General features: G+C 43.1%; 1 protein-coding gene across 3 annotated transcripts in view; it reads left to right on the forward strand.

Annotated features, from left to right (window-relative positions):
* The window catches only part of DDC (dopa decarboxylase), a 315,358-nt gene that overhangs the window by 240,805 nt on the left and 47,081 nt on the right, over positions 1 to 27,472 (forward strand). For all 3 annotated transcript variants that reach the window (XM_029589726.1, XM_029589729.1, XM_029589727.1), the window contains exon 11: positions 14,135 to 14,154. In XM_029589726.1, the coding sequence (XP_029445586.1) occupies positions 14,135 to 14,154 (20 nt within the window). The remainder of the gene's footprint in view (positions 1 to 14,134; positions 14,155 to 27,472) is intronic.

Consider the following 27,472-nt stretch of genomic DNA (forward strand, 5'->3'; position numbering starts at 1 on the left):
AGCTTGTTTACATCAACATTCAATTAGTTACTCACCATTAGCCATGTTATTGTTTTCTGCCAGGCTTGTTGCATAATTAAAATACTGTAATTATTGGAAAGAAATCGCCCCGAGAGATTGCAATAAAAATTATTTTAGCGACCCAGTATTCCAGTTAACTCAGCAAATTCCTGCTTTGGCTGATATTTAGTGGTAGTAGGTAGTGGGGGGAGGGGGAATGGAGGTCCATTCATCTCCCCACCACTTCCCATTTGCACCAGGATAACCCAAATGCCTTGCTGGCCAATAGTTGGAATGGAAATTAGAACCAGGATTTTGCCCTCCCCCATGCCTCTTTTAACAGTTGAGTTGGTCTCATCTCTGCAGTGCCTGCCTGGCACAGACTCTCTCAGGAGCCTGAACGTAATCTTTGAAATGGGACAAGACCAATCAGTTTAATGCAACCTTGCAGATTTTTATTTTCTTTGTAAAGGAGCCTGGAAACAAATAGTTCCACTTTTACATAGTCTCCCTTCAGGAATGTTTTGACTTCTAATGTATTTGTACATTTTACTATCTTTCTGTGCTTATTGCATGTGCCTTTCCCTTCCATGTCCCTCTCCTTAGCTGCCCTCGTTCTCCTTATTCACATTGCTGAGACATTTGACATGATGTATGTCACTCCGGACATGGCAGCCTCTGAAATGTTTTTTTTTCTTTTTTACATTTTTAAGTGACCTTATTTCTGGTACTTGTGTAAGGTACTAAGTGGAAATCAAAGCCCTCCATTCATCCACAAACCAATGTTGAACCCTGGACTCCAAAATAAAATTCGGAGGAACTCTGCAGCAACTCTACCAGTCCCATGACCAGATGGTATCGGACAATAAACACACCTAGTAGTGCCAGTAATCATCTTTTATTTGAATATCTTTTCATGAAAGGAGACAACATATGCTAATCTGTCTTTTTCAAGCAGTTCAAAATCTTATATCGTTTCAGGTAATTCATTAGTAAACGGCAGAGAACACATCTCATTATTTAGTGCTCAACTATTGACTGGAGCTGTGCACCTGTGGATGGTCTTACTCACATCATGATATAGTTCTAAATAAAGGCAACACTCAGATTAAGACCAGGAGAAGTTCCATTAGTTATCTACATTTCTCTCATTTTCTGTATCTTATGAATAATAATTGTATGCCCACCTGCAACTTCTAACTCCTCTAAAACTTTGCCGTTAGCTGCAACGAGAAATTAGCTTAAACCAGCTACAGTCAGTCGAACACTGACTCTCACTGCAGAAGAGAAAAAGGTTACTAAAAGGGCACAGCAGAGCATAAAGCTGTCCTATGAGATGACAACTGAGATGCCGAGTCCTGCTCAAAACAGCAACAGTCTTTTTTATGATAAGAAGTGCTAATGTGCCCCCGAAGAAGCGCAGTGTTTGCGAAACAGCCGTGTCAGGCTGTTTTTTCAGTTTGTCACTAAGGGCTGTTGTTTTGATATACACTTTCCCTGGACTGTGGAATTATAAACTTGAACGCTAAAAATGAAAAATTAAGTAAAAATATGGACATTATGAAACTTGGACACTTAAGAAAAGAATAAAGGTTTTTTGCCCCCTTTTTTTCTAAAATTAGATTAATGAAGGTGAAAGATAGAAAAGACCAGTTGGTTTCTTTGTATACACAACGTCTGGCTTGCTGACACCTTCATTTAGCTTTACCAATGCTGAATGAAGTAATTTTTTGGTTTCCCTCGTTTTTTTGGGATTATTTACTCTTTTGGGTAACTTTTTTGACTCTGTTTATATTAGGTTGGTAATTGAAATCTCCCATTATTACTGCACTACCAGTTTGATTAGCTTTCCTAATTTCTCTTAGCATTTCACTGTCCTTCTCATTATTTTGGCCAGGTAGATGGCCACTATTCTCTTCCCCAATACACAAGGGATTTCTACCCATAAAGATTCGATTGTACATTTAGTTTCATGCAGGATCTTTATCCTGTTGGACTCTGTTATCCCAGACATAAAGCGCCACCCCACCACCAAGATGCTCCTCTCTGTCATTGCGATATAATTTGTACCCCGGTATAGCATTATCCCATTGGTTGTCCTATTTTCACCATGTCTCTGAGATGCCAATTAAGTCTATGTCATCATTCACTGCTATACACTCTAATTCTCCCATCTTACTTCTTAGACTTCTAGCATTAGTATACAAACATTTCAAAGTGAGTTTTTTGTTTGTATTTACATTCTGCTTTTCAGTTGACAGGGATAAATTGGAATCTTTTAGCTCAGGCGAGTTTTTAATTATAGCCACTTGGACTACTTTTCTTATTATTGGAACCTCTCTTTTGGGATGCCCTAACTGTAATGCTTCATTAGTATCCTTTGAAGATACCTCTCTCCGAACCATGCGCTGCTATGCAACTGTCAGCTTTCCCCTTTGTTCTAGTTTAAAAGTTGCTCTATCTCCTTTTAAAAGATTAGCGCCAGCAGTCTGGTTCCAACCTGGTTAAGGTGGAGCCCATCCCTTTGGAAAAGACTCCCCCTTCCCCAAAAGGTTTCCCAGTTCCTTACAAAACTGAATCCCTCTTCCTTGCACCATCATCTCATCCATGCATTGAGACTCCGGAGCTCTGCCTGCCTCTGGGGACCTGCGTGTGGAACAGGGAGCATTTCAGAGAATGCTACCCTGGAGGTTCTGGATTTAAGCTTTCTACCTAAGACCCTAAATTTGGCTTCCAGAACCTCCCTCCCACATTTTCCTGTGTCATTGGTGCCCACATGTACCACGACAGCCGGCTCCTCCCCAGCACTGTCTAAAATCCTATCTAGGTGATACGTGAGGTCCGCCACCTTCATACCAGCTAGGCAAGTTACCAGGCGGTCCTCACGTCCACCAGCCACCCTGCTATCTACATTTCTAATAATTGAATCACCAACTATGATGGCTGACTTAACCCCTTCCCTCATTGGCAGAAGCCCTGGGAGACACATCCTCTGTGCGAGAGGACAATGTACCACCTGGAGAGCAGGTCCTTGCTACAGGATAATTTTCTGCTGCACCAGGTTGATGCTCTCTGATCAGGAGACCTTCCTCCTCCAAGGCAGCACCAGGAATGTCAGACTGGAGTTGGGACTTGGCTATTATGTCCCTGCAGGTCTCATCTATATATCTCTCTGTCTGCCTCAGCTCCTCCAGGTTTGCCATTCTAGCCTCCAGAGATCGGACTCGCTCTCTGAGACACTGGAGCTCTTTGCATTGGATGCATGCATACAACTTCTTACCGGCAGGTAAAAAATCATATATGTGACATTCAATGCAAAAGACTGGGAGGCCCCCTTCTTGCTGCTGGACTGCTGCCTTCATCTTAAATTTTTTCAGTTTCTAGTTAAGTTTTAGGTTGCTATGGGTGGGTGTAGGATTGCATACAATTAGGGTCCTTTAATTGTATTAGTGTATTCACTATATCTGATAGTGACCTACAAAGGAACGATCAAACTCTTGATAAGGTGTGGGGAATTTCTGAGTTTAAGTTAAAAGGCTGAATTTTTTTTAATTATTTTTTTTAAGTGTGAAAGTGACACCTGCCTATAAATTAAAGGATAAACTAGAGGTGGGTGGAAGAGGGGTAGAAGGGTTGGGAAATACAAACATACAAACTTCTGTTTGTTGCCTGACTTTCTGACTACCTATTTAATATACTCCAATAGTTTAATTCTACCCAATAATTTTAATTTTTAAATATTTCTCCAAGCAGTACTCACTGATTCTTTCCATACACCAGCAAGGTGATCCTCTCCTCTCAATACTCCCACTTGATATAAGGCTTGCCATACTGGGTCAGACCAAGAGTCCATCAAGCCCAGCATCCTGTTTCCAACAGTGACCAAGTCAAGTCACAAGAACCTGGCAGGATCCCAAGGGGTAAATAGATTCCAAGCTACTTATCCCAAGAATAATCACTGGATTTCTGCAACTCTCCCTTAATAATTGTTAGTGGACTTTTCCTACAGGAACTTGTCCAAACCTTTTTTAAATGCAGCTATACTAATAGCTTTCACCACATCCTCTGGCAATGAATTCCAGAGCTTAATTATGTGTTGAATAAAAAAATATTTTCTCTTATTAGTTTTAAATGTATTACCCATTAACTTCATTGTGTGTCCCCTGTTCTTTGTACTTTTCAAAAGAGTAAACATCTGATTAACGTTTACTCATTCCATTCCACTCATTATTTTATAGTCCTCTAACATATCTCCCCTCAGCCGTCTCTTCTCCAAGCTGAAGAGTCCTAACCTCTTTAGCCTTTCTTCATAGGGGAATTGTTCCATCCCCTTTATCATCTTGGTCACCCTTCTCTGTACCTTTTCTAATTCTGCTATATCTTTCTTCAGATATGGTGACCAAAACTGATACAGTACTGAAGATCAGGTCGCACCATGGAGTGATACAGAGGCATTATGATATTCTCTGTTTTATTCTCCATTCCTTTCCTAATAATCCCTAGCATTCTATTTGTTTTCTTTGCTGCTGCAGAAGATTTCAACTTATTTTCAACGATGATACCTAAATCCTTTTCCTGAATGGTGACTCCCAATGCGGAACCTAGCTATAATTTGGGTTACTCTTCCCTAAAGGGTAGATTTTCAAAGGGTTGCGCGTGTAAGATACGCGCGCAACCCCCAAAAACCTACTCCTGCCTCCCCTGCGTGCGCCAAGCCTATCTTGCATAGGCTCGGCAGTGCACGCAAGCCCCGGGACGCGTGTAAGTCCCGGGGCTTGAAAAAATGGGCATTCCGGGGGCGGGGCCGTGGGCCTCTGGAACAGCCACCGGGCCGGGGGATGGAGAGCCGGCGTGTGCAAATTACGCCTGCCCAGAAATAGGCGTAACTTCTTCAATAAAGGTCAGGGGGGGGGCTTTAGTTAGGGCTGGGGGGGCGGATTAGATAGTGGTCCTCCAAGGCCACTCCGATTTCGGAGTGGCCTTGGAGGGAACGGAGGCAGGCTGCTCGGCTCGGCGCGCATGTTGTAAAATCTGGCCCTAAGTGCATCACTTTGTACTTGTCTACATTAACTTTTATTTGCAATTTGCATGCCCAATTTCTCAGTTTTGCAATGTCCTCTTGCAGTTTCTCGCAATCATCTTGTGATTTGACTACTTTGAATAATTTTTGTGTCATCGGCAAATTTGATTACCTCACTTGTTGTTCCCATTTTCTGGTGATTTATAAATATAATAAAAAGCTTCGGTCCCAGAACAGATCCCTGGGGCACTCCACTATTCACCTTTTTCCATTCAGAAAATTTACCATTTAGCCCTACTCTCTGTTTTCTATCTTTTAACTAGCCAGACCCGAATGTATGCTGAGGAACATAGTAACATAGTAAAGACAGCAGATAAAGACCAAATGGTCCATCCAGTCTGTCTAGCAAGTTGCTCATGGTAGTAACTGCAACTCTGTGCAGGTTACCTCCATGCCTTCTGTTAGTAGTCTCTGCTGCTCTATGCAGTTTACCCCCTTGCCTTCTGTAAGGGTAGTATCCTCGACTCCATTCAGATTACCCCCATGCTCCCCCTTTTTTTTAATTGCCAAAATCTAGTATTTTAAGGATCTACAGTGTCTATCCCATGCCTTTTTACAGTCATTTACCGTTTTCATCCTTAGCGCCTCCTCCAGGAGAACATTATAGGCATTCACTACCTTTATCATGAAAAAACATTTCCTGATGTTGGATCTGAATCATCCCCCCTGGAGTTTCATTTCAGTTCTACAGTTTCATTTCCAACAGAAAAGGTTTGACGTTTGTGCAACATTAATACCTTTCAGGTATCTGAAGGTCTGTACCATATCTCTCCTGAACTCCTCTGCTCCAGGGTATACATGTTTATATCCTTCAGCCTCTCCTCATAAGTCTTCCCCACACCATTTTGGTCACCTTTCTCTTGACTGCTTCTATCCTGTCTCCATCTCTTTTGAGATACAGTCGCCAGAAATGAACACATTTATGTGAGGCCTAACCAAGGATTTGTACAAGGGCATTATCACCTCCTTTTTCTAACTTGTTATCCCTCTCTCTATGAAACCTAGCATGCATGTCTTGTGGGCCTTTTGCAAGGTAGAAATGACTAAAGAAGAATAACCCTTTTTTTTCAAATGTGGCCCCTCAAGAGCCAAGTCATACAACAGAACGGAGACAGGTCTTCAATGACGACAGGACCCTATACCAACAGCCCTCAGGTATCCAGAAGCCACAGAGGATGGTTGATTTGCAACCTGACTAGATCTTCGTACTATAGTCTCTGAGGCCAATCTGGCGCTAACAGGATAGCACGAGCATTCTCCAGTTTGATTCTGTGAGAACCCTGAATATCAGCAGCCAAGAAGGAAAAACATGCAGGAACTCTGTTTCCAGCCACAGTTGAAACAGCGCATCTACACCTTTGGAGCCATGTTCTCTGCGATGGCTGAAAAAAAATGAAAAACGTTGTCATTCCAGTGCAATGCCATGAGGTTCATGTGGAGAACCTCTCATTTGATACTTCACAACTTAGTTCCCATTCACCGGGATCTAAAAGATTCCGACTCAAGTAGTCCACATTCTCTTGACCCATGATGTGCACTGCCATTAGAAGTTGCAGGTTCCTTTCCACTCAAGGAAAAGGAAGGTTCATCTCCTCCGACATTCTGCAACTTCTGGTGCTTTCTTGTCTGTTCATGTATGCCTCTGCTATAGCATTGTTGATAGCACTCTGACGGCTTTTCCCATGATAAGTGGGAGAAAATGACACAGGGCCAATCAGTTCATGCTGGTTTCCAACCTGTTCATGAACCAGATGGCTTCCTTTTGGTGCCAAAGGCTTTGAATAACTTGATCCAGGCAGTGCGTCCTCCCCAACCTGAGAGACTCATATCCATGTTGACAATAATCCAAAAATGGGTTGAGAGGCTCGCCCCCCACCCCTCCCGTAAGAGGTTCTGAGGAATTATCCATCATTGAAGTCTGTTCCTCATAAGCAATGGAAGTTGGACTTCATAGTCTTGGATCTGAGGAGACCAATGAGATATCAGTGAAAACTGAAGAGGTTTCATTTGAGCTCTATGCCATGGAACTAAATCCAGAGAAGCTGCCATAGACCCGAGAAGCTGAGGATAATTCCCTGCTCTTGGGCCTGATAGAGTCACAAACTTCTGCCCCTGCTGGATTATTTTGTCTATCCTTTCTGAAGTCAGATGCACTCTGCTTGCCTTTGTGTCAAAATGAGCTCCCAGGTAAACCAAAGACTGAGAAGGGTGATGCTTGCTTTTCATAAAGTTGACCACCCGAACCAAGCCTTCTAAAAATTGGACTACCCATTTGGATACTTGAACAACATCCTGGAAGATATTTTGCTCTGATGAATCAATTGACCAAATAAGAATGAACCATGACCGCTTGTTGTCTCAAGTTATGCCACTACCAACTACCATGACTATGGTAAATGTTTGAGAAGCCATAGCTGTTAGGATTTTGCTTGCAACACAGACTTATCCTACCTTCTGGACTCATGCAATGATGCCTCCCCACCAGCAGAGGCATTCAGTATGCCTAACCTCTAGCCTTACTAAATTCATCCTCTTGCCACACCCAGACCCCAGCCCTATGTAAACCAGCCTTTCCAGAAGCTCCTTGTCTTCTCATGGTGTCACTTTTGACTCCATGACCTGACCCTTATTTTGATTGCCTTGTAGCCTACGGGCCTTCTAGCTTTGCTTTGTGACCTTTGGGCCTTCTTGCCTTGCCTTGTGGCCTTCGGACTGTTTCTTGCCTTGCCTTGAGGCCCTTCGGCATATCTTGCCTTGTTCCCCATCTTGAGGCCTCTGGCATCTTTTGTATCCTGCCTTGGGGCCTATTCTATTTTTACCAAGCCTTGCTGCCTTTAGGCTTCTGTGTTCTTTGTTTTGTGTTTCCCTTGTCTGCCCTGTTGGTCTTGTCCTGTCTGTTCAGTCTCCAGTCCTGCCTGTACCAGAGTCCTGTGCTTGCTTTGTCTCACCCTTGTCTTGTCTATTTCCAGGTCCTGCTTAGTATCCAGCCTTGCCTTGTCCTGCCATCCAAGTCTGCCCAGTCTTGTCTGCCTTGTCCAGCCTGCCTTGTCCAAGACGTGCCTGTGTGGAATCACCACTATGATGTACTGCCATTGCAGAGATCTACTGGCCCCCCAGAACCCAAGAGCTCAACCTGTGGGAGTGGGAGGGGGTGGGGGTGGCTGGCTAGGCGGAAGACCGGCCCTTCTCTTGTCCCGACTCCTGCCCTGCAGTTCCATGCCGCTCCCCAGGTTGATTTTCCGGACTCTGGGGTCTGTAACAGAATGAGAAAACCAATGCCCAGCTGTGAGAGTGGGTACAAGACATTTAGCCTTGCTGGTGACTTCAAACCAGTTTCTTCTGCTATCATTAAGAGAAGCTATATTTCTGCCCTAGTAACTCAATATGTATCTACATTGAGTTTTGCCTGTCCTGTTTGTTAAGCTCAGAGTTCTTCCACCTTCTCTGTGTGTACCCACTGTGGCTTTTTTTTTTTTTTTAATCCTGAAAAGTGGAAATGCCAAAAATGTCAGCTTGCTATGCCTTACTATTTACAGACATGCATTGCTTGTAAGCTTCTGAAGCCCAAACACTGGAAACTGCCTGCATGCAGAATACTGAGAAACCTCCCAGCACAGTTTCTTTTTTCAAAGCACAGATCTTTTGAAAACCACAGATTGCCAAGCTAATTCTAAATTCACAGTTAATTTAAACTGCACAGTTAATTCTACCTCAGCATGTTCAAGTGGTTTAACTTCCTTACCTGGAAAAGTAAAATGTTCTTCTGATTCCGGCTCAGAAAACCTGAAGCAAATGAAAACATTACTTAATCCAGCTCAGTCCCCATAGGTAGAAATTCTGAATCAAGCCAGGCTAATTAATTCTGCTTTTCAAAATCAGAAAATCACACCTGCCTGCAGCAGCTCACTAACAAGATAAACTCTGACATCCAAGAAACTAGGTTGCACGTGTCTTTTGCATACCATTTCAGAATCCAGTTCGGAGACAAAATTTCTTCCTGTTCCAAAGAGTCCATGCCAGCTTGCTTTTCTGTCTCCACATACTTTTAGCACTTCTCATCATCCAATGAGCGAAGTGAGTACACTGTTAAAGCCTCTGCTTCAAGAGAAGCTTGACCTAGTACTCTGATAGATCTAGATATGGCAGGCAATCCCCTTGTCATACCACTGTAAGCATGCAGCGAAGGGTCTCTATCTGGAAATGGGCAATCTGCAAGCTCTTGTTCACTCCAAGTCGAGAATTGGTTGAAAGGATCCATCTTTTTTAGGAACCACAAAATAGATTGAGTACTGATTTGAACCCCGTTCAGCTATGGGAACTGGAACCACTGCCAGCAGTAGTTGCAGCTGTTCCAGAATATCTTGGACTGCTCCTTGCTTTGCCACTGGTGCACAGGAAGAGACTAAGAAAGTGTCTGGAATGGGTGTGATCAGCTCCAAGGCATAATAACAGTGATGAACCACCTCTTAACACCCACTTATTTACTCTTTCGGATAATAGAAAGACTAGGGGGCACTCCATGAAGTTAGCATGGGGCACATTTAAAACTAATCGGAGAAAGTTCTTTTTCACTCAACGCACAATTAAACTCTGGAATGTGTTGCCAGAGGATGTGGTTAGTTCAGTTAGTGTAGCTGTGTTTAAAAAAGGATTGGATAAGTTCTTGGAGGAGAAGTCCATTACCTGCTATTAATTAAGTTGACTTAGAAAATAGCCACTGCTATTACTAGCAACGGTAACATGGAATAGACTTATTTATTTATTTATTTATTTATTTAACATTTTTATATACCGGGCTTCATGCAGAATTTGCATTTAGTTTTTGGGTACTTGCCAGGTTCATTTGCATTTTTGGGTTCATTTGCATTTTTGGGTACTTGCCAGGTACATTTGCAATTAGTTTTTGGGTACTTGCCAGGTTCTTATGGCCTGGATTGGCCACTGTTGGAAACAGGATGCTGGGCTTGATAGACCCTTGGTCTGATCCAGTATGGCATGTTCTTATGTTCACTTATCTGATGTTATTTGGGCCTACTCCTGGTAAAAATGCTGTAGGTGACCACCTACTGGAGCCCTCATTGACTGAATCCACCTCGTTTCATTGAGAAGAGCAATTGATTTCCGGTGTAGCTGTGGAGTCAGATGTGCTTTTGAAATCCATAAAAGGGCTGACCTTTTCCTCTGGTAGATTAGGATCCATGGAAAGAAAAAGACTCAGAACTAAAGGAATCTCACAACTGACCCACCTCCCATCCCCCTTGCAGGTACTTACATTCCAACAAGCTGGTCAGTCGCTCTGCCACTGTCGTTTCTCTGCCCCGGGTACAGGCCTTCAGCAGAAAGTAGCCTGTCTATGCAAGTGGGAGGGTTTTTTTTCTTTTCTAACAGAGATCACAGGGCTGCATGAGAGGAGAGGGAGGTGGGTGGGACAGGCAGAAGGATTCTCTCCTCTCAGAAAGACAGGAAGAAATGTAATTACATTTTTTTTTTTTTATATTAAGAAGAAAAATCTTCCTTTCCCGGTTCTACTAGTCCCATCTGGGACTGGGAACCACATATAGGAGGGCTCGCACTGCTGGTATAACCAGTGGCCTGACCCAGTGTATGTGTCAGAGCCTTTTCGAGATCCTTATACACCACCAAAGAGTCCTACCATCTGCCGGAGCCAAAGAATACTGGATATTTCTCTGCTGTACCACTCCTATGTAATGGTGACGTTATGAGAAGACAGCATGCTCTACCTCCATCTGCTAGTAGGGGGAAACAACATACCAGTAAGGACTGGACTGATGTAGCAGGATGAAATGGAATAGCATGTGCATACATAAGTAGCATGTATGCGCGTATATGCTATTTTATGAACCTCGAGTAAACATGTACTTGGAGTGTAGCGTGTAAATACGAACAATGAAAAAACGGGTGCTTTAGGGGCATTCCATGACATGGTTCAGAAGTATGCGTTCAAGTTGCTATTTTATAAACAGTATACATTCATATAAATTTGTCCATAAACTTTTACACCTGCTAACTGAGTCATGTAATTGAAGACGCACTTATCTTTTGTCTGCAGTTTTTGGGTAGGAGGTCTGGGTGTACAGGTAGGGATTCATTGTAAAATGCTGGAGGGCACAGTTGAAGTGGTGGAAGTGTTGGCGAACCGGGGATTCCCAGTATGCGTACAAGTATTTTCACAAGCAGAGTATGTGCATACTTTATAAAATACCCGCCTCCATGTTTATTTCAGGGTTATTACATGCATAAAATAACCATGTGAATTTTTAGAAAACAAATAGAGAAAGTATGTTTTTTCTATATTATAAATAGACTCATGAATTGAAACATATGTAAATTGTACAGCTCCTGCCACCTAGTTTATAAAATACTAACTTAAATCTCCATGGGCCCACCTACACATGCAAATAGTGTACCGGGAGCAGTTTTGAAAAGTGGGCTTAATGTTTGCATTCGAGACAATGGAGGATGAATTGACTTGCCCAAGGCCGCAAGAAGCATCAGCTGGAGAAGCAGAATTTGAACTCTGGTTTCCCTAATTCTCAGTCTGCTGCTCTAATATTAGGCTGCCGTTCCATGTAGGCACGAGCAGCCCATTTCCTTTCTCAACAAGCTCCTTAATTTCAACTTTCTCCTGGGCACTTTAATTACTCTTTTTTTTATTGACCCCCCTAACTCCTACTGTAACTGCTAAAGGATTGAGTTTCTCTTCTATTCTGATTCTCATTGTTTTGTCTAGTGCGTTTTGGTGTGGCAAGGCCAAACATACTGCTTTCTTCCCTCTTGTCTTCTTTGCTTCACGACTTCTATATTTTCTTGGCTTGAGTCCTAGCTCTCTTCTTTTGGAACTGGCTCTACGTAGTTTTGATAGGTCAGAAACAGCATCTTTGGACAATTTTTATGTCGGTCCCATGAAATATATCACAGCCTTCAAAGATAACAGTTTTTTTCCAAGATTATACAATTAGTAGAACTCTGCACTGGATTATTATTATCTAAGGCACACAGAAATACAGCTGCTTTTCATCTGGTTGTCTCCCCACTTTCTCCAACTACGCATTACTAAAACATACTTTGGAGTGTATTCATCTCCCGGCCTTCTGTTCTCCATCTATGTCAGCAATAAAATCCATCCTTTCTTGTCCCCCTGCTGCTAGTGTGGCATATCCTTGATTCCAATGCTACCTCTAATTTTTGAAAAGCTAAGCATGCAAAACTTTTCTTTTGTGTAGTTTTTGGTAAAGCTGAGTTCAAGTCTGTGCACTTGGAGCCAGTATAATGCAAATAATATCAGCATTTCTTGTGCAAACGATGAGGTCCATATTCAAAAGCATTTAGCCGGCTAACTCAGAAGTTTGCCAGCTAAATGAATATTTGGGCACATAGGGGGCTAGAATTTAGCTGGCTAAATTAGGGACGAGTTGAGTTCGCTGACTAACAGGGTCATTCTTTATTCTGCGATGTGCCGGTATTGCGGCGGTATTATTCTAATTAGGGGAAGGGGAGGAGTGTGGACGGGGTTTGGGTGGCGTTATCTCCCGGCAGTGCTGCAGGCGATAATGTTTTTCACATTGTCACCGGCAGCACCGCGGGAAATAACTACACCTTTTCCCATGGTGCTATAGGGGTGATAGTGTGCGGCTCAGCTACACTGCCGCGTTGCGGCCAGCTGCCCACTATCACCCCCACCCTTTTTTTTTCATGCTTCATCATTCTACTATAAATATAGCAGAATGATGAATCTAGGGGTATGTTAACTGGCTTACTCCAGTATTCAGAATTAGCCAGATGACTTAGCTGGCTAAGTCTTGTTGGGTAAAAGAGCTATGCTAAAGTTAGGTGGCTATAGTTAGCTGGCTAACTTTAAGATAGGTGGCTATATTCAATAGTGCGGTTTCACTACTGAATATACCTCCAAAGTTAGCCAGCTAAGTTTAACTGGCTAACTTTATCTGAATATAGACCTCAGTGTTTTTTTGTGTGGCGGGGTTCATGAGACTTGCGTGCGTGCATATGTGTACAGTTTAGAGGGAACAGTACTTATCATTTTCTGATTCTAAAAAAAAAAAAAATCCTTTTTCCTGCCTCCTCATCCTTACTCCTTATTTGTTTCTTTCATATCCAGTCTTGACTACTGTAGTTCTCTCCTTGTTTGTCTTCAGGCTTCCTACAATACCCTCACTCAGAGCATGGTGACTTATTATATTATCATTATAATATCTGTGTGAAAGTTAATTCATACTCAGAATTCAAAGTGAGTGCCTGGATAGTTGAGTGCACCCTCTCTGGCTGAATAATGAGTTTTAGATTTAAGCTGATCTTGAGCTACCTAATCTACTTCTGCAGTGATTACCCATTGTCTGCCCAGAGTAGCAGCAGCAACAGCAGCAATAAAGTGGTCAGTGTTATTACAAAGCTCCTCTACTGAACAAAAAAAGGAAGGCAGTCTAACACTACTGCTTTTCTGCTGCTAGCATAAAATGGATGCTTCCAGCAACAGTTGAAAGTCCTCTAAAAAGCTGCCTTAAAAGGTATCATTAAGTCAAGGGCTACTATCACTTGGCTATATACTGAGCCACTCTGAACTAAGGGGGTCTCCTTTTACAGATTGTTTGCCATAAAAGTTGAGACAGACATGGCTGAGCCATGGTCTTAAATTGTGGGTTTTTGTCATATTTGGTATGTACTGTTTTTAACAAGCATGCCACTTTGGAAGGAAGATCTACTGAGCTGGTCTGCTGCAGCATAGCATGGGTGTGAGGCTTGCTCTGAAGCCATGGTACCATAAGACCATGTCACCCTCACTGCTGAGCTGTTATTAGAGTTGGCAGGTCTAAGGCTGGGTGGCTGTAAAAGCTGAAATAGCTTCTCTGTGGCCTTCTTGCAAGAGGGATCCTCAGCAGAACAATGACATGTAAAGAACTTATAATAAACATTATGACAGCAAATGAAATGTAAAAAAGATTAAAGATAATGCTTTTTAAGATTGTTAAACAAAATGTCTAATGCTGCTTTAAAAAATTGTTTCCTTGTTTATTTCAGGGCTTATCACAGATTACAGGGTATGTATGACACTCTATACTGTGGAACCCTCGTATAGGCAACTCAGTTGTAGTGAATTTTTCGCTACATGGTAAGCACAGAAACTGATGGCAGATAAAAGGCAGCCGGGCCCATCTTGTATGCCCATTTTTTGTTCCTGCTACAATATTGCAGATTTCATTACATCTGCTGTTTTATTCCCACTTCACCACCATGAAGGGCCCATTCTGCCTGTCTCTAGCCTTTTTGAATTGCCTCTACCACCTCTATCAAGAGCAGTGGTAATTAAAAAAAAAAAAAGGAGGAGCCAGCAGCAGCCTCCACTTCCATTCCAGCTGCTGTGAGAAAAAGGAAGCAAGTTTACAAATGTTCCAGATCAGCAACTGGCATGACCTGGCAGAAAATCATTACTGATCGGGAATCTGCCCACTCACCTACCACAATCCTTATTTTAGAACATTGTTTCCACTGAAAAGTATCTGGTTCTTCTGTGCTACTGGAGATATTTGAATGTTTCTTTCATATCCCTTTCCCCCTTCTCCAGGGAATGCATAGTTTAGATTCCTAAATTTCAAAAAGTACAACTGGAGCAAAAATTTGAAAATCAGCAATGGACACATCATATTTACTAGACCATTACATTTATTTTCCGCAGATAAGCAGGGCTGAATTAGCCATGCTTTCCTGGAGCGCCCCCTGGCAGCTCTCAGCAGGAACTTCTTCTATCAGCAAAGTTTGCTTTTGCACGCTTGCGCGGTGCTCTTCCCGCGCAGCTAAACGGCCTCCTGTCAGTTCTTTCTTTCCCTGCGAGCGATTCAGATGTCTAATCCGAAAACCACCCTGCCCCTCGACCCATGACCTCACTTGCTTACTGACTTTAATGCCACACTTCCAGAGAGGTTGATCTCTAAATTTACACCTAAGCACAATGTTGGACCATGCATCATGCTCATTAGAGACATAAAATACATCCGAACTGCTGCCACTAACTCCCTGCAAGACCACACCCTCGCATCATTACCCGCCCCCCAAATCCATCAAGAGGACTGCCAGACTTTCACAACTTCGTAAGTCCATGATGAGAGGTAATTGACTGAACCAGCAAACATGTCGACATTCCAATGTGAAATCTAGATGTTCCCCGTAATGTCTCATCAAAGCCCTCCTGTGTGCCCAATAGACAAATGAGTGGCCCACAAACCAGGCATGCTCATGATTGATGCAGGGTCACAAACCAGGCATGCTCATGATTCTTGCAGGGTCACCATAGACCCTGCAAGAAACAAACACAAACAAATTAACCACAGAAGTTTTGCATACCTCCCAACCACAAGACTTACCTTATGTCTCCAGCCTAATGTAAGAAGCGAATGCTTTAGACCACCACTGACATAGATGTCTGATCTGCACTTGTGACAGCCCTGCTTCCGCTGTACTAGTGGCTGCGCCTATACAAAAAGAATGTGTTTTATATGCCTTAACATCCCAACTCAACTTGCCTATCACAAGGCGCAGAACACTTGCAAACTGAAACCTCGTCAAGGGAGATCCAAATGCATGCACCAAAAAATGACCACTTTTTTGTGGTTTCTCCTGCAAAAAGGCCTGCATGCACTGCACAGGACAAATCAATGCATATGCCGCCGTCCCAAATGGACCCACTGTCCCATGCCCCTTCTTATCAGTTTTGGACTGATGAATACACAAATGCGCCTGATCCTCGAAAACATATACGTATTCGGTCAGCAAATCCCTATTTTCTGGATGACCTGCTGATTCCGCAACAAGTTCTTCCACCTTCATCACCCCAAAAAAAGCAAACGTGAAAGCTACTCAGAAGAGTAACATCTTGTAAGAGGACAACATACACGTGACAAGTGTCCTGAGATAATCAACAATTCCACATAACAAATGGGTCGCCTACAATCCTTCTTCACTCCATCTCTCTTCTGCCAACCAGCCAAAAGGCATTTAACGCAAAAGCTCACTGCTGAATTACCCAATTCCAGAATCTTGTGGAAAAAAGAAAACCCCTAATAAATAGCCCACTCGCTTCACCCACAGAATAGAATGACCCAAAGCTGCATCTCCAACCGGGCCCCCTCTTCAGCCATGAGCCCAAAGGAAACTGGAAACAGCACCTCTTTACTTGCAATAAGAAGCCTAGGTTGTTGGTGCCATAGAAGATTTTTTTTTTGTTCAAATCCTTTTATTGTAAAAGTAATATGCAATAGTGAAAAGCAGGCAAAAATCGCAAAAGACAAAGACAAGAATATCAAAGAAAAATTACAAGGACAAAGGCAAAATGCTAAAACTACAAAACATAAAATACATTACAGGACCGTACTAAAGTATGCCATAAAACAAAAGAAGCATTACAAATGATGGTATATAAAATGTCTAAATAAATAATTAAATAAACTGCAGATTGTGTAGGAGCTTAAATTATTAAAAGGAGTTAACATAATCATCAAGCACATTTCACACCTGAGACCACAAAGCAAGACCATGACTCTTAATAGCAACAGATTTTTCCTACTTAGAGACAAATGGAATTCCATCAAAAATGTTCATTAAGTAAGTCACAGTGCTTCCAGAATGACAAAATTAAATGAATGGTAACAAGAAAAAGTCCAATAATTTACGGTGTGGAGGAGAAAGAGCAAACAGTAAGGCCTCCTCCTGAAAAATGACAATATCGTAAGTAAAGGGAGTTTCCAGATGTAATACCTGGGAAATTATTCCCCACACCTTTTGCCAAAAAGAAAGCACCGTGGGACAGAAATATAACATATGAGTTAAGGTAGCCTTAGCAGAAGAACAAGACCAACAAGAATGTGAGGACCATAGGCCTACCCTAAAAAGCTTCCAAGGAGTCTATTTATTTTATTTATTTATTTAATAGCTTTTTTATACCGATATTCGTGGGTACATCATATCGGTTTACATATAACTGAATGGAAAAATACAAAAATCAGGAAGGGGGGAGATGGAGCAGCGAGGAAGATAATATGAAAAAGTAATGGGGGGGTTGAAGAAGGACAGAAAAAAAATAATACAGGAACTGTAACAAGGAGTAAAATAAAGTAAAAGGTTACATGAACTAGCCAATGAGCACAATATTCAATCTTGCAGAATATACAATTAAAAAAAAAACATTGCATGGGGTCTTGAAAGAGCAAAGGGGGGGAGGGAAGGGTTAGATACAAGAGCAGGGCAAAGAATACAAAAGACAAGGAGGGAGGAACGGGGGGGGGGGGAGAAAAGCGTGGAGATACTTTGAAAACTGGGCGAACGGGGGAAAAGAGGACAGAAGAGAAACTGAAGAGGGGGAGGTGCCTTGCGGATAAACAATATTACATGGTACAGGAACTTGCGAATAACAAATATGAGCAATATAGCATGGTATCGGAGCTAGCGAATAAGCAATATCATAACAATATACAATCGAGAACAGTGAGATATAGGGAGGCAGATAAACTAGCGAGGAAACAATGGCATAGAATATACAATCATGAAAAAAATGCGATATAGTATGGCAAATAATCTTGTAAAAGGATGGGATGGGGGGTGAAGGGTAGAAGGTTAAGTGGAATAACCATGGCGATAAAGCAAAGGAAAGAGAGGAAGGTGGAGGGGAAGGGGGGGAAGGGGTTACAGGGGGGAGGCAGGGAAAGAGAGGTGGACAGAAGCAGGAGAATAAAAGTGCAGGGTTAGAGGGGGGCTAAGTGGGGTCCAATTCCGGGTATGCCTTTTTAAAGAGCCAAGTCTTTAGCTTTTTTTTGAATTTCAGAATACAAGATTCTAGTCATAGATCATTGGAGCATGGTGTTCCAGATGGGGGAGCCTGCGACAGTTATGGCTCGCTCCCTGGTGGAGGTGAGGTGAGCGATTTTGAGGGTGGGGATATAGAAGGTACCTTTGTGGGCTATTCTAGTGGGACGGTTGGAAAGGCGGAAGCGGAGGGCATCATCAAGCCAGGGGAGATTGTGGTAGTAAAGGGACTTGTGAATGATGGTGAGGGTTTTGTATATGATACGGGAGGAAATGGGGAGCCAATGAAGTTCCTTGAGGATAGGGGTGATATGGTCGGCTTTGCAGGTATTAGTTAGAATTCTGGCCATTGCGTTCTGCAACATTTGGAGTGGTTTGATAGTAGAGTAGGGGAGGCCTAGGAGTAGAGAATTGCAATAATCCATTTTAGATAGTAGGGTCGCTTGTAAGACTGTACGGAAGTCTTGCACATGGAGCAGGGGAGAAACAGAAAAAGAAGATTGTGTCAAACTGGAAGACAGTGAAACACGCAGGGAGGAACATCAGAAATACCTCCAATCCACATTATCAAAAGAATATTCAGTGTCTGAAAGCCATAAATTCTGCAACCCAGTCTGCACAGGAAATAAAGACTCTTTCAAGGACTTGTAAATCCGAGAGGCCAAAATTCAGGTAAAGCACATATAAATGAAGTGAGTCATAAGAACAAAACTGAGAAATCAGAGAAGGTGTGAGACAGTCATGAAGTAACAACCAAGCATAAAATTGAGAGTTAGGCAAGGAATAAGCATCTCTGATTTAAGAAAAAGGAAAGAGGGAGTGATTCCGAATAAGAGCTGAAAGGAACAAAATACCACAAGCTTGCCAACCAATGTTCCCTCTAAGCTGTGCGTGTGTGCGTGCGCACACGGCCCGTGAAGGCTGCGCACATGGTACAAAGTTTAGTGCACAGAGTTTTTAATCCTAGAGTTTTTCCAAAAACTAGGCAAATTATTAGACATAAAATCATTATACTTGCACAGCAATGATGGGAGACACCTAACGTGCGCTACATAATGTCTGTTACTTAGAACTGACTGCTAGCCTGCTAGGTCATTAATGGGATGAGGTAAGGGAGAGTTCATACTCCCAACCGCCAAGGCCATGTCATAGCTGCAGCGGTTCAGGGTACAGCGACACAGTGTGGATGGAATGCTAGCATAGCTAGGCTACACAATACACACGCGTACCTTGTCCAGTCCCGGGTCCCGCTCCATAGCCCGACCGGTCCGGTGCGAGCACATAAACCCGGCTTCGATCCGTTCTCTCGGGCGTATGCACACACGCACTCGTCCCTACCCCCGGCTCATCCCTTTCCATCCACCATATATTCACCTCGGCCCGCAACGATCCTCTGCAGCCCCTGCCAATCTCTACCCGCTCCACGAACAGGACACAATAAATGGCCGTAATGGGTTAGACCGAGGGTCCATGGAGCCCAGCGGCATCCGATACAGGCTGTAAGCGCCCGGCGAGCACCCAAAAACTAAGTCTGTCCCATGCTGCTGACGCTAGTGACGCGTACAAGAATCTATGCTCTGCATCAGCAGCTAGATGACTGAGTGTATATGATGCCATGTAGTAATATAATTAAATTAATCTAAACAGAGAGGATATATGCAATTTATTTTATTCCTTTTTATTGCTATTTTAATATCAAATTTTCAGGAGCAACTCCATCAGTATTAGTGCAAGTATAATGTAATCCACCGCCTCTCGCCACGCAATGGGCCGCAGGCAATTTCAGCAGTTAGTCAAGCACAATGTATATAATCATTTGGTGTTGTTCCTCATCTACTCATAATATTTTATTTCAACCATTTAAAAACATTATTTATTTTTTATTTTCTACCCAAAAAACCAAAATTGTGAATTTCTATTTCAATACCACTGTCACCACAAATTTTATTTTACGCCTAACCACACTATAGTTTTTAATTCAAAACTGTCCCTACCACAATCGCTATAGATTTTGTTATAATTTTGTCAAATCCGAAGATTTGTATAATTAGCCCCACTGTAGATTTTAATTCAAAACTGTCCCGACATGGGCCATGTTTTGACTGTTTCCAGTCTTCTTCAGGGGATGCCTTGTATCTTGATTACAATTTCAAGTTCAGTTTTGCCTTTCCAGCGCTCTAGTCATTAGACTTAACCTAGGACACATAAGATATCAAAATGAACATTTAAAAAGTTAAAATCTCTCACCACAACCGACGTATTACCACACACTTCCCAAAAATCTTCATCCCGTGGCTCACCATAATTTCCTACCTTTAAACCAATTTAATTATTCACGAAACAAATTCTGCTAGTTCTCCCATTGATGCAGTAATGGCGCCTTGGCATTCAAAATTTGTATCTCCACTTCCTGCCAAGGTTTTTATACAATTGTCCACCTGGAACTGCCAGCTGTCAATCAACTTTAAAGGGACTGTTCTTCAACAAACTTTAATTAAAATACTGACCAGTCAATATCTTTATTTAACCCACTAGGTGTCACTGTTTTGAAATAATGAATCCATTTTGTTCTTTTTGTAGAAGGATTGAATCAAAATTTCCACTCCTTTGTGGGTGTTTAGGTTGTTCAATAACTGCAAATCTAAAATCGGAAAAATCATGTCCTTCTACTACACAATGTTGAACCAATGGCGCTTCAATCTTTTGTCTTACTATAGAGCTCTTGTGCTCTATCATTCTTGTCCTCAAACACCATTTTGTCTTACCGATGTAAAGTAGAGGGCATGGGCACCAAATGCCATAAATAACCCCCACCGCAGAACAATCAGTACGTGCCCTTAACTTAAATGTGCCCCCTTTAAAGGGGCACGTTTACAGGGCTTCTGTGTTGTGATGTAGTAATATAAATCATTTATAAAGAACATTAAAAAAAGATAGTGTCAACTGGTTAAGTTTAAATAAGTTGATAATATTTAAGTAATTACAATTAAGTTAATAAGATTTGAACGCAAAAAAAACCGAAATGAGTAAAGGTGTTAAACGCAAGAAAATAGCTACATCATTTAAATCGGAATGGCTAGATGAGACTGTTGAAACTAATACCGCAAAGTTGCATGGCCTAACTCGTGTAGCCCTGCACGAAATTTTTTCGTATGATGAAGATAAAGGAGTCATTTGTCTGATCTGCGCTGAAGCGAAAGCTGTAGGAGAGTTTTCTACGGGTAAAAGCTGGAACGAGGTCTGGAAACTGGATTTCCTCAAAAGACATCTAGTAAGTAAATCTCACATTGACAGTGTAACAAAATTGAAAAATATAAATCCACTATTTCGCGGTGGATTGAAGAACCTGTTACTAGAGACTCAAGAAAAAATCAAAGGAGGCAAATCGTTGTAGAACGGAAGTGTTCAAATCCAGATGAGATAAAGGTCCTGAGTGACAGCATCTTGCTAGCCATCAAATTGAACTCCTCTATGCTGGCTGTTACAGATATAAATGAACACATGGCCAAATTTGTAAAGCTGCCAGATAGTTGGAGAAGTAAAAATTACGCATTTGAATTTCTTGAAGTCATCAACAGCGTTGTTCAAAATGATATAATGCAAGAAATTTCTTCGGCATTGTTCTACACTTTAACTGTTGATGAAAGCACTGACATATCTTTGACCAAATGCTTAATACTTTACTTTAATTATCAGCCTAGCAATGCTTTGGATTACAAAGTATCGTTTAGTGGCATTTTGCGATTAGTACATTGCGATGCTGCTTTAATCGTATCTGCCATCAAACTCTTTTATACAGCAAACAAGCCTGATTTAAGGAAGATGTTTATGTTTACATCGGACGAAGCCTCTGTTATGTTAGAAGAAAAAATGGAGTAGCAGCACAGTTGAAAAAAGAAATCCCACACCTAACCCAGCAACACTGTATAGCACATCATGAAGATTTAGGAATAACTGATACATGGAAAGAAGTCAAACTGATGCAAGACATTGAAACTCTTATCAGAACTGTGTACTCGATGTTTTGTAGATCTATTTTAAAGAGTTAAATTTCAAGAAATTGTTGACACCTCAGAGCATGATTCAGTGGCATTCAGACCTTTAAATGAAGTGAGATGGCTGTCGAGGCATTTTGCTGTGCAAGCTATAGTTCGAAACTATGCTGTTTTGTTACAATATTTCAAGGAAGAGCGGGGAAAAGACCCAATTGCCAAATACTGTTTCAAGAAGCTGAGCACTTCTGAGTTTAGGGTAGCTCTGGAAATTTTGAATGATGTTCTATCAGATTTGGCTTCATTGTCTCTTCTTCTTCAGAAGAAAGGTTTAACAATTCTAGAAGCTCACCATCTAGCTCAAGGCAAACTGAACAAGATCAGAAGTCAATATCTAACAAGCTCACCTCAGTGGAGTCAAAGTGTTAAAGCACTATTACAGGTAGCAACCAATAGTGCAGTCGACACAAGCTCGCTGATCACATTTATCAATCTCTTGTGTGTCCATCTGGATGAAAGGTTTCCAGAAGAGGAAGTGCAGGCATGGGCTGCATTTGATATTGGGTCACTTGTCAATTGTGATTTTGATTTCGGAATTGATAACATAAAGTCACTTTGTGCTCAATATAAAGGGGCGGATTTTAAGAGCCCTGCTTTACGCAAGCAGGGCCCTGCACGCCGGTGCGCCTATGTTCAATAGGCCTACCGGCGCGTGCAGAGCCCCGGGACTCGCGTAAGTCCCGGGGTTTTTTTAGGGGGGCGTGTTGGGGGCATGTCAGGGGCGGGGCCGATTGGCGCGGCATTTTCGGGGCGGGACGCGGCGTTTTGGGGGCAGGCCTGGGGGCATGGTTTCGGCCAGGGGCGGTCCGGGGGCATGGCCGCGCCCTCCGGAACCGCCCCCGGGTCGCGTCTAGGCGCGCCAGCGGGCCGCTGGCACGCAGGGATTTACTTCTCCCTCCGGGAGGCGTAAATCCCCCAACAAAGGTAGGGGGGGGGTTTAGACAGGGCCGGGGGGGTGGGTTAGGTAGAGGAAGGGAGGGGAAGGTGAGGGGAGGGCGATAGCGAATTCCCTCCGAGGCCGCTCCGATTTCGGAGCGGCCTTGGAGGGAACGGCGGCAGGCTGCGCAGCGCGGCGCGCGCTGGCTACACGGAATAGGCAGCCTTGCGCGCACCGATCCAGGATTTTAGCGCGTATCTACTAAAATCCCGCGTACTTTTGTACGCGGGATTTTAGTAGATACGTGTACTTTAGTAGATACGTGTACTTTAGTAGATACGTGTACGTGTACAAAAATGGCGCATTCGTGTACTTTTGTTGGAGCGCCAACAAAAGTACACGAATGCGCCATTTTTGAAAATCTACCCCAAAGAGTTTCTGCCTGTGGAGTTAACAGTAGTTGATCAATACAACGACTTCAAATTCATTGTTCCTGAGAAAATCAAAGACAAAGTTGTTTCAAATTTGTCATCTATGTTGTCATTTGTAACTCAAAATGAACAATTCAAAGACCTCGCTGTGTTGATAGATATTGGAGAAACATTCATGGCATCCAGTGTAGACTGTGAACGTGGCTTCAGTTTAATGAATGCTATGAAAACCAAATTGTGGAATGAATGCTATGAAAACCAAATTGTGATGGAGCATTTGGATATGATCATGCATGTGAAGAACTATCATCTAGATGGCAGAAATATAGATCTTGACAGAATCTATAATGAATGGACAAATGTCAAAGACCGCAGGGAAAAAATGTAAATATTATGGACTGTGAAGTTGTGAACTGAGTTATGAGGCGCAGTCGCCCAGTATATATGGTATAAAACAAATAAACTGTTACACTTTCTACTTGCTATACCTTAGTAGCCTCTTTAGTTAAGAAGTATATAAACATGTTAACATTTCCCTTAGTCTTCACTTCTTTTTTAACTCCAGTAGGCTGAGTTGTAAGTTTGGACGCACAACATTAAGTTAAGTTTTGGAAAAGTTGACAACACAACAAAATTTTTGCGTATATAGCATGTCAGAAATTAGAGGAAACATTGCCCAGTAGAAAAAATACATGAAAAAAAGGAAAAAACATGAAGCAGAAAGTGGTACAACAAACAACCAGAGCCAAAAACTTGGCAACATGAATAAAATGAGCCTCAGGGTACTACCAGTGGCCAGATAAGATCCAAATGGAGCAAAAAAAAAAAAAAAAAAGAGAATATGCCCAAGCGGGAATGTGAAATATAAAAAATGTAATTTCAAAAAGAGTCCATCAACAAAATAATAAATAAAAAACATTTCCCCCACAGAAATGCTGATGTGTAGCAACAAAAAAGTATAGACAATCCAGTAATCACCAAACTACCAGGCACGAAGGAGAACAGTCATCCATGACCAGCTTAGGGGGTCATTTTCCAAGGTGTTATCGCGGGAGATAAATTCGCAAATCGCGTTAACGGCTGTTAGCGCGATTTGCGAATGCAAATTCGTAACTTTATATTCAGGGGGCAGAGCATATGTAAAACGGGAAACAGTTATCGTGTGCCGCGAAACAGCCGCAGTGTTAGCGCGGCTAATAGCTACAACACTTTCATTCGCGTTACGTTGTGCGCTGCAGGCCAGTAAAGGGTTATCGCGGTCCACGACAATTCCAAACAGATCAGAGAGAGAGAGAGAGAGACTTGCTATAGTGCCTATGCCCTAGACAGGTATTTGTATCCCTATGGGAGGGCCACCTAGTAACTCGATTTGCGAATCCATTTCCGCAAATGGCGAAAACATCGCGTGACGTGATGTTTCCCCGCTGCACGAAAAATGCCTTATTTGCATGGGACACGCCCCCTCATGCGTTACCACTGCGATATTGGAAAATGAGGCCCTTAGTCAGAAATGACGAAAAAGCAAGGTGATGTGATAAAACAATAAGTCAGGTAACCATTTCTTGCGCAGATTCTAAGAAGTAAGAAATGCAGCAAGGACCTCAGGCACCTTGAAGGTCTTCGTTTGATTGTGACAGGTCACTCTCATCCATGCCAGATAGAGGAAGTCATATCTAGCTCCCAGCGCCTGCAGGCATGGTCAGAAGGCCAAAAAGGCTTTATGTTTCACAGCCGTAGTTTTGGCCAGATCAGGCACAAAAAGGAGAGTATGCCCCTGAAATATGGTGGGCGATTTGGCACGAGCAGCAGATAGCACCTCCAAAACCTGCTGGTAGCGGAACAGTTTAAAAATGATGAGCCTTGGAAACCGAGAATTCTGAAGAGGCCTAGATGGAATCCGGTGGTGCGTTCAATCTCAGAAGGTAAGTCAAAAGACAACTGAAAGCAGGTCGGAACCATGGTAGTCAAAAATCTTATATCAGAACCTTCAGTGCCTTCTGGAACACCAAGGATGTGGATGTTGTTCCTGCAGTTCCAATTTGCTAAATCCTCGAAGACCCAGTGCAGGTGATTCACATTTTGGGTAAGCTGCAGGAGAGAGCCCGTCACAAAGAGCAGTGACGCAGTCTGTGACTTGACATCCTCCAGCTGAGTCTGAAAGGACGCCAATTGCTGGGACATTGCCGACAAATCCGATCGGATAGCCAATGTAGTTTCCATATTTATCTGGAGCATATCTTTCAACTGCTTCAGCTCTGCAAGATCCATGTAAGCAGACACCATGGGGTAGATTTTCAAATAGCGCGATTTGGCGTACTTTTGTTGGTGCATCAGGCACAAACAAAAGTACGCTGGATTTTAGTAGATACGCGCGTAGCCGCTAAAATCCGGGATCGGCACGCACAAGGCTATCGATTCCGTATAGCCGGCGCGCGCCGAATCGCGCAGCCTACCTCCGTTCCCTCCGAGGCCGCTCCGAAATCGGAGCGGCCTCGGAGGGAACTTTCTTTTGCCCTCCTCTCACCTTCCCCTCCCTTCCCCTACCTAACCCACCCGTCCGGCCCTGTCTAAACCCCCCCTTACCTTTGTCGGGGGATTTACGCCTCCCGGAGGGAGACGTAAATCCCCGCGCGCCAGCGGGCCGCTAGCGCACTGGGACGCGACCTGAAGGCGGGTCCGGAGGGCGAGGCCACGCCCCCGGACCGCCCCGGGCCGTAACCACACCCCCGGGCCCGCCCCCGAAACGCTACAGCCCGCCCCAAAAATGCCACGCGGATCGGGCCCGCCCCCGACACGCCCCCCTCGGAAAACCCCGGGACTTACGCGAGTCCTGGGGTCTGCACGCGCCGGTAGGCCTATTGAACATAGGCGCACCGGCGCGCAGGGCCCTGCTCGCCTAACTCCGCCCGGATTTAGGCGGATTTAGGCGAGCAGGGCTCTGAAAATCCGCCCCCATCCGTTTAGCATGTATCAGTTTTTCCAGCAACGGAGGGTCCTGCAGCAGCTGCAAAAGCAGCCTTAATCTTCCCAGATTTTGCAGTAGATATTGTCTCGCTCTCCACCAATGAAAAATCCCAAAAACTGACTCAAAATTAAGATGGGCGAAACATGATTTCAATGTGGATCTTGAAGAGCAGCTGGATCAAGCAGTCATCTTAGTCGCTGTTCAAGAGCACCCCTGCCATAGAAGATTTAATCACTTCCCATTCTTCTTCATCTCAAGCTGCCAAAGGTACTCTGGAGCAGATGCTCTAAATTCTTCCCCCAGGGGAGCCAAAGCCCAGAAGGTGTCCTACTTTGAACGAGAGAGTGTATCAGCAATTGAGTTTAAACTCCTGGAACATGTCTCACAAAAGCCGTTACATTCCACCGCAAGCACAATAAAACCAGTTATCGTAATAGTGTGGACACCCACTAACGTTTTGCCAACTGCCTGTTTATATCCATTACTACCCTCACATTGACACACCGAAACACAACTTTCCTGTCTCGAAGATGGGGACCCCACAATGCCAAGTCCACCACAATATGGAACAATTCCATAAAAGTTGTCCTAGTTGACATAACCAAGACATAGGCCATCGATTCGCACACCATGCCCCTTTCCGGTACAGTCAAGAAACTAGAAGATCCTGCTGCATCCGAATACAACTTGTCCGTTTGACACTTGCATTATATAAACCCCATTAAGATTCCAAGAATTCCATCCATATGCACAATTCTGCTCTAACCCTACGAAAGACTCAAATGAAATGATGCCCCACCTTCACACCAGCAGTTGAATCCAACAATCTCCTAATGATTGCCCGCCCCATAGGAATGAAGCGACAAGTGAAATTTAAAGATCAAATCACTGACTGCATTTGCCCCAGCGTCACTTTCTTAGCAGCTCCCACCAAAGTAACTAATTCCCTAAGCTTCTGATCCTTTACAACCGGTAATCTAGACACCATATCAACCGAATCCAACTCTATACTGAAAAAAAGTTATCTTTGCAATGGAACCCACCGTCTTCCCTTGCACCACTGGAATACCAAAACTCTGAGCTACTTCCAAAAATCCACTTACCAAATTTCTACAAGTTCTCGACCCAACTGCACCTACAAACAAGAAATCGTCCAAATAATGCAAGACATTGTCCAAATCCATCACGCGAACTGTTACCCAATGGACAAACATACTGAATGCTTCAAACAATGCATAG

The sequence above is a fragment of the Rhinatrema bivittatum genome, chromosome 2, assembly GCF_901001135.1.
Source record: "Rhinatrema bivittatum chromosome 2, aRhiBiv1.1, whole genome shotgun sequence".
NCBI classification, from domain to species: domain Eukaryota; kingdom Metazoa; phylum Chordata; class Amphibia; order Gymnophiona; family Rhinatrematidae; genus Rhinatrema; species Rhinatrema bivittatum.